The 12,935-nt window shown below is 33.5% G+C and overlaps 1 protein-coding gene across 1 annotated transcript; it reads right to left on the reverse strand.

Moving 5' to 3' along the window:
- Positions 1-3,453: 3,453 nt before the first annotated feature.
- On the reverse strand, positions 3,454-5,113 carry LOC138891798 (uncharacterized). The gene has a single exon (XM_070175520.1). The coding sequence runs from the start codon at positions 4,771-4,773 to the stop codon at positions 3,520-3,522; it is 1,254 nt and encodes a 417-aa protein (XP_070031621.1). The 5' UTR covers positions 4,774-5,113; the 3' UTR covers positions 3,454-3,519.
- Positions 5,114-12,935: the final 7,822 nt, after the last annotated feature.

The raw sequence follows: 12,935 nt of genomic DNA on the forward strand, positions 1-12,935 counted from the left end.
AATATATATACATACATATATACATACATATATACATAATATGTATTCAAAACCCTAGACCCGACAACTCCGAAGGATGTGAAGCTTATCGATCAAGCTAAAATCAAAAAACACCTACTGAGGAGGTCTATCTTAACCTGGATGCATGAACTGCAGCGTCCCCAGAAAAGGGACGTTTGTACGAAATAATGTACCGAGTATGAAAGGTAATAGAATAACTGAAACTGAAGCTGAACTAATAATATAATAACTGAAAGTAACTGGGAGTCAAAGATGATCTGGAGATATACTTACCTGCTGATACAAACTCAACTCTCTCAATATAGTAAGTAAAATAGTTGTCTGACCCTATAAGGCTCAGTACGTGTAACTGCTCGACCGTAGTAGGCTCCTTCATAGGTCCTCGGCCATACTAGGCTCGGTATCTCGGCAATTCTGGGCTCGCTCATAGGCACTCGGCCACAGTAGGCTCAGTATATAACTTACCATCCGAATTAGAGGTTGCCCAGAATAAATTGTTGAGGAACACTTTCCCACTCTAGGACACTCTCTCACTCTAAAAACATCAGGTTTAGCTCAAGAAATGGTCCATTACGTCTCTTTAGCTATATGTCCTAATTTTCCACAGTTATAACAAGTACATTCTGTTAATTTCTTTTTTGGTCTAAATGGTCTTTTATTCTGATAATTTTTTACATAATATCTTTTTCTTGGTTTTTTATTTTTATATTTTGACTTGTATTTATTATATTTCTTTGTTTTCCATTTTTTATTATAATATTTATCTGTACATCCAAATTGTGGTGCTGTTTTATTTTTACAACATCTTAAGTTTTTTATTAATATTTTTTCCATTTTTGTTTCTTCTTTATATTTTTCACATAATTGTACAAACCATTGTTGTAGAAATTTTATTCTAGCTCCTAAAGTATCTGCTAATCCTGCTTCATTCCATTCTTTTATTATTTTAGAATTAAAAGGTTCTGGTAGTTTTGTGAAATATAATTTTCTTATTTCTTTGCTTTCTTCTGCATTATATGTTCCTTTATAATAATATTCTCTGAATGCACAAGTATATTCGTCTATATAACACATATTACATATTGCTAATTTTGTTATTAGATTTCTATTTATTTGTTTTTCCTTATTTTGTTCTTCAATTTCTGTAGTCATGCTACTAAATTCGTTTCTTATGGCTATTTCATATTTGTATAATATTTCTATATTTGTTATTGCTATTTCACCATTAAATTTTTTATTGCTTCTTAAGGTATCTACACTTTCTCTAGTTAAATTTTGTAACCATAATTTTACCGTTCCTATGAGTGTTCTTTCTATATATCCTGGTGTTTCTGTCATTCCTATTTTATTATCTACCAATTGTTTAGATACATATCCTATCCATAGTTGGATTGTTTTATTTATATCTGCTACGCAATCTAAATCTAAAAAGTTATATTGTTCTGATATTGGTTTTGGTGTCCATTTTTTATTTAATCTACTTTCCCATAGTGTATTATATCTATCATGTTGTTCATAATTAGCTGTATAATAATTTGGGTATAATCCTTTTGGATTTTTTACACCTGATGTACTAGGTTTTTCATCCATATTTACATCTCCTGTATTTACTTCTACATTTTTTGTTTTTTCTATACTTTCTAAAAGTTCTGTATATGTTTCACTTATTTCGCTTGATTCTGACTCTTGGTCATCTATATTATTATCTATTTCTTCAATTCTGAGAGTTTCTTCTGTTTGTAATATTTGTTTAAATTTATTTATTTCATCTGTTAATTCTATTTCTTTATTCTTTTCTCTTTGCTTGTTTTCATATAGTGCTTTTAACATATTTAATTCTTTTTCTAATGCTATAATCTTTGTATTTTTGGTTTCTTCCAATTGTTGTATTTCTTTGCTTGCTTGTTTTTTAATAATTTCAATTTCTTTTTTCTTATCAATTTCCTCATTTTCTCTACTTATTCTTGTCATAGCTGTTAAGCTATCTTCTAATCTTGCTGTTTCTTTTTCTACCATTAAGTATAATTGGTCTCCTATTTTTTTATATCTTCTGCCTAAGTTTGAAAATATTATTTTTATTTTTAATCCGTCTTGGTTTTCATAGATTTTTTCATCTATTGCAAATTCTTCTTTGTTCATTTTTTAATCTATAGCTCTGATACCATTTTTAGTGTCCCTTTCGTTGTTAATTGGTTTCATTTGTTAGTTAGTCTGATCTAAGAGCTTTTTCATAAAATTCTCTTTGTAGTGGAATTAGTCTAATTATTTCTGATATGCATTCTAATACATATTCTATATATTCTATATCTTGGGTTCTTTGATAGTCTTCTATATTATTTTCTATTAGATTTTTTAGTAAAGTTATATTTTCTGTAGTTTGTTGCCAGTATTGTAGATATGTATGATTCATTATATGCTATCAAAATATAGGTCTAGTTCATATAAATCTGTTTCTAGTATGATTAGTTCTGTCCAATTTTGGTCTATTATTTCTGTTATTTCAAAGACTAATATTTTTTCATAGATTATTCTTCTTACATCATTATTAATGTGTTTTAGTATATAAAGTATAAGTGTTTTATAGGTAATATCGTCGTCTATTAGATAAGTGTTCATCTTATCATATGATTTGCTAAAACATACTCCTTTTAATCTCTATGTTTATTATCCTTATTCATCATATTATAATAAGTTATTTTAATCGTCTTTTTTAGTCACTACCATGATTTTTTGCTTCAATCAGTTACCCTAACAGCGCTTCAACTCTTGTTTACTCCCCTAAAACGGCCTCCTGCCTACCGGTTTCAACTTTAGGATGCATAGTCTGGGCTTACTTACTCTTAGCATATTTTCATGACAAACTTACTTAAGATGATTTTTATAACAGTACTATTATATGATGGATAATTATAATCTACATGTAAGAGATTATCAGGAATATACTAGTTTAGCTAGTCATGTTTATAGTGTTACATACCTGTTTTTGTAGATTCTTGGTGTCTTCTTGTTGATCTTTCATATTTTCTTGCTGATTCATAGCTTGCTTATCTTCCATAGTTTTCCTGTATTTTATCTTTAAGTATTTTATCTGTAAGTATTTCTTGTGAGAAGAGGAGAGAAGAGAGAGGAGAGAGAAGCCCTTGGCCTGAAGATGTAGCCTGTCTTATTTCATAATCGAAAGACTTATTTATAATATTACAAAATGACTTTTACTATTCATGAACGACCTTTACTGTTCATGAATCTGACTCTTGACTCTTACTATTCATGAACGACCTTTACTGTTCATGAAAACTGACTCTTGACTCTTACTATTCATGAACGACCTTTACTGTTCATGAAAACTGACTCTTACTATTACTATTTACTTTACGACTTTTACAAAAAACAAAATAACATAAAGAAAAGAAAGGAATCTAATATCTCTTTCATATTATTTTGTCTGCCATATTTCTTTGTCTAGCTTGTCGTCTTCTTCTTCAGTAATCTTCTTCTTGTTTATTCCAGTTGTACGTCTGGAACAATATTATCTTCTCCTTTGCATTTTGAGCATATGTGATCTGGATATTTGTGACTGATTAACTTGCAATATCTTGTTAATAATTCTGGAGAAATAAAATTTGTCCTTATAGCTCTTGTGGTTGTAGATTGTTCTGGCTTCAAAAGACTTAAGACCCATTGTCTTAATTCTTCCATATCTGGTTCTCGTATTTCTCTGCAGTTTGAATATATCATTGTCTGTTCTCTTGAATAATAACTCCAAATAGCATTCTGGTTTAGGTAGTTGTTTGCTAGTTCATTTAGTATAGTGGATATTCCGATAATCCTTTTATTTGCATAAAAGTCTGGAATATTTATTTTTTTTATTTCTTCTTGTTCTTCTATTTTTTCCGGTACTAGCATTTCCCTTGTAAGTCCGATCTTGATAACTTGTATGATGGGTTTTATTTCTTCATATAGTATCTCTGCTGTAGCTGAATAGAATCGTATATAGAATAGTGTTCCTTTGGTTATTCTTTTGTACTGCATAAATGCTCTGTATACTTCTGGTATGGTAGCTATTTCTTGTCCTGTCTGTGTATATACTGTATCTAGTAATCCGTAATTGTAGCAAGTGGCTACTAGTTTTGCATTTGTATTTGGTAATGCTATTAGTTTATTATATCCTGTTAGATAATGAGTAATATAATCTTCATCTGGATTTTGGGTAGTTTGGGATCTTGGATTTTTGTTTAGGAAGTTTTGTATTTTATATATGTTGTCTATATATGTACGGGTTATATGGTTGTATGTCTTTTTGGCTTGGTTTAGGCTTTCTTTGTAGGTGTTTATCTGTGGTGGTAGGAATATTTCTTTCTGGGTATTTTGGATATTTTTCTGTATGAATGATTTTGAAAATAGATTGTTCATATTTGTATTTGTATATCTAGGTTTAATTTCTTCCTTCTTTTTTGCAGATAAACTGCTAGCTGTGCTACTTCCTGCAACTGCATTTAACAAACTGTTATGAGTTTTTAGGTGTTTCTCAACGTCACCTTCTAGCTCTGGAATTTTAGAGACTTCCGATCGTCTTATCTCCGCATTTTTCAAGTCATGCTGCTGACCACTAGCTGTTTTCTTTAATATCTGTATCTCTTCTTCTATGCTTTCCACTTTTTTACAAAGTGTAGTCATAGCTAAGAGTATATTTTCCATTGTATTATCTGGTTCAGTTTGGGTAGATTTGTCTTGATAAGTAATCTGCAACAACATTCTTGTTAGTAGTGATTATTTCAATTGTAAATGTAAAATTTAATATATTTAATACCAGTCTGCGTATTTCTTTTGTTGTAACTGAATCTTGTACTTTTCTGGTTATCCACCATTTAACTTGGGTGTTATCTGTTCTTACAATAAATCTGTTATAAACTATATATGGTTCAAATGCTAATAAACATTTATATAATGCAAATAATTCTTTTCTATTTATTTCCCATCTTTCTTGTGGTTCAGTATAAGATCCTGAATAATATCTGCAATGATGTTCTATTTTTTCTTTATCATATTTATATTTAAGAACTCCTCCATAACTATGATTACTCGAATCTGTTTCTACAATATAAGTAAATTTCTTATTTTCATCTGGGAAGTATAGTTTTGGTAGTTTTTTACACAATATTTTGATCTTTCTTATTTGTTCCTTATCTTTTTCATCAAATCCATATTCTACATCCTTTTTTAGTTTTTTCTGTAGAGGTTTTAGGTTTTCTGCTAATTTAGGTATATATTCTCTTACTTGGTTTACTAGTCCTAAAAATGATTGTAATTTCTTTTTTGTATCTATGTTTTCATCAAGATTGATTATTTTTTGTACTATATGTGTTTGCATTTTTATTCCATTTTTATCTATTTGTATACCTAAAAATTCTATCTGATTCTTCATAATTTCTGCTTTGGTTTTGCTTAAGCTTATGCCAGAGTTTTCTACAATATGTATGAATTTTTCTAATAATCTTATATGTTCATCTTGTGTTCTTGAATATAGTAGTATATCATCTATATATACTATACAATTTTCTAGTTGGTTAAAATAATTGTCCATAAAATATTAGTATCTTCCTGGTGCATTTTTATATCCAAATGGTAAAATATTCCATTCATAAAATCCTTGTGGTACTGTAAATGCTGTTAGTTTTTTAGATTCATCTTCTAGTTTTAGATGGTAAAATCCTGATTTACAGTCAAATTTACTGAAGTAATTATATCCTTGGATTTGTCTTATTTTTAATATCTTATTAGGTATTGGGTAATTATATGTTTTAGTTTTTGCATTTAAGTTTCGGTAATCTATAACCATTCTACTTTTTCCTCTTTTTTGTTCACTATGTTTATTTACTATAAATGCTGGACTTGTATGTTTACTATTACTTTCTTGTATGTAATTGTTATCTAATAATTCTTTTATATGCATTTTGAATTCTGCTAAGTCATCAAAGTTATATTTTAAAGGTTTTTGTGTTATTATGCTGTTTTCTTCTATTAATTCTATTTTTATTTTTGTTTTATGTTTATTCCAACCTTTTAGAGGGTTATCATTATATAATTTTTCTAATTCATTCTGAATTATTTTTACTTTGTCTATTGTAAATATAATAATTTCTAATTGAGTAGTTGTATTTTTACTTATATTTTCTAATTTTTGTGTGATTTTTTCACTTCCTTTTATCCATTCTGTATTTTTTCTTTGTTTATTATTTACTCTTTTTGCTCCTACTTTATTTTTACATGGTGTGGTAAACCACCAGTGTGTCCTTGTTATTATATGTGGGTATAGTTTATCTAAAAATGACATTCCTAGTAATATATCTTTTGTAGTGAATTCAAAGTTATATATTTCTTCTATAGTTAATATTTTATCCCATACTTGTATTTTTATATTCTTGGCTCTGTAGTTAATCATACTACCTTCATTATTAAATCCTGTTACTACCATAGGTGTTTTTAATTTTTCCCATTTATCTGTTGGTAAACAATTATATTTGCATATATTAGCTTCTGCTCCTGTATCTATCATTGGTGTATAGTATCTATTATAATATCCTTCTACTATGATTTTTGCGAGTATATATATTTTTATTCTTCTGTTCTTTTTATTATTATTTTCTTATCTTTGTATGTTATGGTTAATTGTTTATCTCCTAGATTGTATGGTTTTACTTTTTCTAACCATTTTATTCCTAATGTAATATTTTCGTTTTCGTTTTCTTGATATATTTTAAATTGTATTATCAAAGGTATTCCTCCAATAATTATTTCTTTTTCTGTTATTTCTTCATTTATTATTAATTCCTTGGGTAATTCAGGGCATAGTTGTTCAGTAGTTATTATTTCAGTTTCTGTTACTAATTCTCTTGTGATATAATTTTCTTCTTGACCTGTATTTATTAATATTTGATATTTTCTTTGTTCCATGATTCCAGTTATATAGTAATGGTATGGATTTATTTTTTCTTTTGTGTTTCTTATTAAGTTTTTTGGGATTATATATTCCCTTCTTGATGTACTTATCCTTGATGATGTTGGTGTTTCATAAGTTAATTGGTTTGGTATACTTGATGTACTTAATCTTTCTATTACTATTTCTAAGTCTTCTTCCATGTCAATTTCTTTATAACTATATTCATTATTATCAATAACTGTAACTATTCTTTCAAATGGATTTTCTATTTTTATTTTATTAATTTTATTTTTTGCTGCTATTTTATGTTTTGTTGTTAAAACGTATAAGTTTTTATATCTAGCTGTAAATATCTTACTTCCAGGTGTTAATTCTATTCCTGACATTTTCCAGTATAATACTAATGATTTATCTATATTCCTATCGTTTATTGGTATTGAATAATTGGCACTTATTATGAATTTAAATTTTTGGTATATAAGATTTCCTTTTATTGCACTTATTATGCTTTTTTCTATAGGTTGGATTATTCTATCATCTGCTAAATATATTTCTATAGGGGTATCTATTCCTTCTCTAAAACATGCTTTTATTAATATTTCAGTTCCTCCTAGGTGTACATATTTAATTGGGTTTTTTGCCTTTATATCTTGTATTTCTTTATTTATTATTCTTTTGTTTATTATTGGTATTTTGGCTTTTCCTTTTGTATATTTACAGTCAATTATATGTTCTTTTTGGCTAACTACGTAGTATTCTTCTCTTTGTCTTTTGAACCAATTTTTTATTGTAGGTACTTCAAATATTTTTTCGACACTGAGGTCTAATTCTTTTCCTTTTATTTGTTCAAATATACTATTATCAAATATAATCTTTTGTTCTGAGGATTCTTCATCTTTATATTCTTCTCGTGTTATTATTTTTATTTCTTTTTCAGTCATTAGGTTTCATCATCTTCTTTAGTTATTTCATCTCCTATTTCATCTTCTATATCTGATATTTTATATACACTATCTTCACTATCTAGTTCATAGTCTATATATTCCATTTGCATATATTCTTCATCATCAATTATGATTTCAGTTATTTGTTTCTCCAGAACAGGATCTGCGGTCGCATATGCGACCGCATAATGCATCTGTGATCCGCGAAATGGACCGCGAAATGAACCTTCGGAATTGGGAAAATTCTGCCTGGGTTTGCAGTCACTATGCAGCCTGCAGACCTGTTATGCGGTCGCATAATGAACTGCAGAATAGTTATGCGGTCGCATAGTCGACCGCAGAATGTCTCCCAAACCTGCCAGTCCTGCCTCACTCTGCGACAATTCTGCGGCTAGCAGAGTGATTCTGCGGTCGCATAATGGATCATAGAAATGCCTTCTTCTGCCAAACAAATTCCTTTAACTCCTCAGCACACTGTTCAACGCAAAACGTCCGAGCCTCAAACACGTAAGCCTAAATCGGCACCATGAAACCTAAATTCCTTTATGAAATTTTACGGGGCCTTACATTCTCCCCCACTTAGGATCATTCGTCCTTGAATGAGGGTCAAATTCCGTCATTAGCATTCAATGTGACTCAACTGTTAATTCACACATACTAGTAGTTTCAAAATTTGGTTAACTCCCAAAATTTTCAAATATTTTGCCAGAGTCTCCCCTGTAACTAGGCTATCCACCTATCAGAGAATCCCAGAATCCAATCCTAACAACATATACATAACCGATGATGCAATATAACACAAGAACAACTCCAACTGTTGCCTCATAAGTAATATATTACCAGAAAAGGAACACCCTTAGCATCAACTGTACAAATGTTACATAATTCATAGAAGGTAACTCTTAGCATTTTCATAGAATGCAACTTTATAAATACATGGCTATTCAAACAAATAAGGATACTTCTTCTTCATTTCTACCTCGGTCTCCCAAGTAGTATCTTCAACCTGTTGGTTTCGCCATAGCACTTTCACGGAGGCAATTTCTTTATTTCTTAACTTTCGGACTTGCCGATCAATAATAAAAACTGGAATCTCTTCATAAGTCAATTTCTCATTAACCTCAATAGTCTCAACCGGAATAATGAGTGTCGAGTCTCTAACTACTTTCTTCAACATAGACACATGAAACACCGGGTGCACTAATGACACCTCAGGTGGTAGCTCAAGCTTGTACGCCACCTCACCAATCCTCTGAGTGATTCTGTACAGTTCGACATACCTTGGACTCAATTTCCCTTTCTTACCAAATCACATTACACCCTTCATGGGTGAAACCTTCAAAAATACCCAATCATCTTCCTTAAACTCCAAATCCCTACGACGAACATCCGAATAAGACTTCTGTCGACTTTGAGCAGTCTTAAATCGCTCCTTAATGATCTTAACTTTTTTCATAGCCTGATGCACGAGGTCTGGCCCTATCAACTCTGCTTCCCCAGTCTCAAACCACCCAATGCGAGATCTACATCTCCTGCCATATAAAGCATCAAACGGAGCCATCTGAATGCTAGCATGATAACTACTGTTGTAGACAAACTCTATGAGTGGAAAATGATCATACCTTTGAAGTTTAGAACACAAGCACGCAACATATCCTCAAGTGTCTGAATAGCCCGTTCTGCCTGTCCGTCGGTCTGTGGGTGAAAGGCTGCAATAAGATTCACCTGAGTACCCAAACCTTGCTAAAATATCTTCCAAAAATTGGCTGTGAACTGTGCCCCTCGATCTGAGATAATAGAAACTAGATGTTACATCCCGCATTTCGTACGTCAAAGTTTCGTCGTAAGTTAATCGACGTAAGTCTGGGAATGAGATTATTTGGAGATTATAAGCATTATGCTACTTCAAACAAGTGATGAGTAAATTTGTGAAGGTGAGAGGGTAAGCAAATCAAAGAAAATAAATTTTCGTCGAAGTTTGACATTTTGAGATAAAATACGGTCCAAGCTACAAGACCCCGTATTTATGGATTAGTGTCATATAAGGTACCAAATGACCATAATAGAATGGTGTGCAAAGTGTCTTAAAAGTGAGTAGTATTTTAAGTAATTTGAGATAATTCTTAATTATATGGATAATTGGGTAATTATTGGTTAATGGGGGATTAACAAATTAATTAAGGATTTGGGGATAATTGTAGGTAGGGACAAAGCCCCCCCCCCTCCCCGGCAGCAAGTGGAGGAATATTTAATAAATGACTCTTGACATTAGGCAATCAAATTAAGTGGACACATAGATACCACTCTTAGCCATCCTTGCCAACATGTAGAAAGGGGGTTTGTATTAGTCATCCTATTCATCCCTACACTTTGTCTTGAATGCATATCAAAATTCATTTTGGAGGAGATTTGGAAGTTCATACGAGACTTCATATTACAATAGCAACGACAATTCTTGGATTTGTTAAGGAATTCATATGAAATTGCAATGCGTAATAACAATGGGATTTTTGCAATTCTAAGGGAGTACAGTGCATCTTTCTCAAGAATAACAAACGAATTTTTCCCTACTCCAGGTATGTTAAGGCTAAGCCCCTTCCTTCATTTTGGCATGATCTCATAATTACATGTGTTTGATAATGAGGAATAAAAAGAAGTTCATACTTCCGAATTTATATACATTATCCTAGTCTCATAAATTACAGTATTCTCCTTATCTGGACTACATATTTAATTAAGTATTATCTTCTTCCAGTCAAGAGAGCAGAGAGCCTATATATACAGTATTACAGTATTTTCATTACCATCGAGCTATAATCGATGGGCAGGCCCCGATTGGGCAACCCATGATCTGATGGTAAGTTATATACCAAGCCTGCTGTGGCCGAGTGCCTATGAGTGAGCCCAGTTGGCCGAGAGACAGAGCCTAGTATGGCCGAGTGCCTATGAGCGAGCCTACTACAACAGAGCAGTTATATATATATACACCTAGCCTTATAGGGCCTGACAGCTATTTTACTTACTAGATTGAGAGAGTTGAGTCAGTATCAGTAGGTAGGTATATCTTCAGATTATCTTTGATCCCCAGTTATTATATTACCAGTTCAGTTTCAGCTTTCAGTTATTTTATTGCCTTGCATACTCGGTACATTATTTTGTACTGGCGTCCCTTTTTCTGGGGGCGCTGCATTTCATGCGCACAGGTTCAGACAGCGGGTAGACATCCTTAGTAGGTGTTGCTCGAGTTCAGCTTTATCGGTAAGCTCCACGTCCTTCGGAGTTGCCGGGTCTTGAGTTTTGCATACATCTTGTGTATGTGTATATAGGTTATGGGTAGGTCGGGGCCCTAATCCGATCAAAGTACATCTAGTAGTAGAGGCTTGTAGACATAACCTGTCAGTTAGTGCAGTATGTTGGGCTTGTAGGCCTTGTATGTATATTTTGTTGGTTTGTCAGCTGCAATAGTCATGACGGCCTTGTCAGCCCAGCGTTATATTGATGTTTAGTCAGCTTTGGTATCCATTCAGTTTTATATTTTGCTTCGCAAATTGTCTTGCAATGTGGCCCATGGCCAAATTATGACATTATATGTTCAGATTCCCTTAGTCACAAGTTGGTACGCAAGGATAGGTAAGGCACCGGGTGCCGGTCTCGCTCCCCAGGTTCGGGGCATGACAAAAGTGGTATCAGAGCAGTTCTGTCCTAGGGAGTCTACAAGCCGTGTCTAGTAGGGTCTTGTTTATAGATGTGTTGTGCACCACATTATATAAGCAGGGGACTACATGGCATTTAGGAGTTGGTTACCCTTCTTTCAAATCTAAATCGTGCTATAGAACTGAATTATAGGAAATTTGAGTTAAACTTACGTGTTGGCATTTGCATGCACAGATGACGGTGACTAGGAAGACTACGACTAGCCAGAGGAGAGATACAACAGTAGGTGAGGGGACCAGCAGGGTACTCCCAGTAGATGGGGCCCAATCGGAGGCCCAGGGAGAGACCCCTACCATCCATTACCGGCTCCTCCACCACCCGAGGAGATTCTTAGGGAGACCACACATCCAGTTCCCCCTCCGCTTCCATCAGATCAAGACTTGAGGAGTGCCGTGCATTTGTTGACACAGTTGGTAGCTACCCAACAATATGTTAGGGCAACCATTAGTGTAGGATCTTCTGAGTGATCTGGGAGTTCAAAGGTCCATGAGTGTATTGCTTTGAGTCCCTCAGAGTTCACGGGGACGGATCAAAGGGAGGACCCGCAGGATTTCATAGATCAGCTTCACATGATCTTTCAGGTTATGCATGCCACGGAGAAAGAGGTAGTTGAGCTAGCAGCTTTTCGACTCTGAGATATAGCCTTCCTTTGGTACGAGGGATGAGAAAGGTCTAGGGGACGTGATGCACCTCCATCTATTTGGAAAAATATTTTAGATGCCTTCCTTGACCAGTACTTACCGCGGTAGATCCGATAGGCTCGAGTCGATCAGTTTCTAGCCCTCAAGCAGGGCAATATGAGTGTTCGAGAGTATAGTCTCCATTTTGACTCATTGACCAGATATGCACCATCCATAGTTGCTACTATGTGGGACAGGATCCACAAGTTTATAGCAGGGTTAACCCTAGAGTTGACCGAGGCATGTGCAACCGTTGCATTGCAGGATAGTATGGATATCTCCCGGATTCACGCATTTACCTAGAATATAGAAAGGGGTAGGTGTCAGTAGCAAGGTACGGAGAGGACTGAGTCAGGACAACATAAGAGGATGTAATATGCCAGGTCTTAGGAGCAGTCTCAGGGTAGTTATAGGCCCATTACTTTGAACGGCCACCTAGGCCTCCGCCACCTTAGTTATAGGGTTACAGGTATGACCGCTATACTCAGTCAGGACCAGGTGAAAGCTCCCGATCATCGCGTTTGTAGCGACAATGAGGTTCAGGGCAGACATGGACATTTCCGCCGCGGTGTGACATCTATGGTAGAGGACACTTGGGCCAATGCCGAGCCGGTTCCGATGCTTGTTATACATGTGGAC

The sequence above is a fragment of the Nicotiana tomentosiformis genome, chromosome 5 (assembly GCF_000390325.3).
Source record: "Nicotiana tomentosiformis chromosome 5, ASM39032v3, whole genome shotgun sequence".
Lineage (NCBI taxonomy): Eukaryota > Viridiplantae > Streptophyta > Magnoliopsida > Solanales > Solanaceae > Nicotiana > Nicotiana tomentosiformis.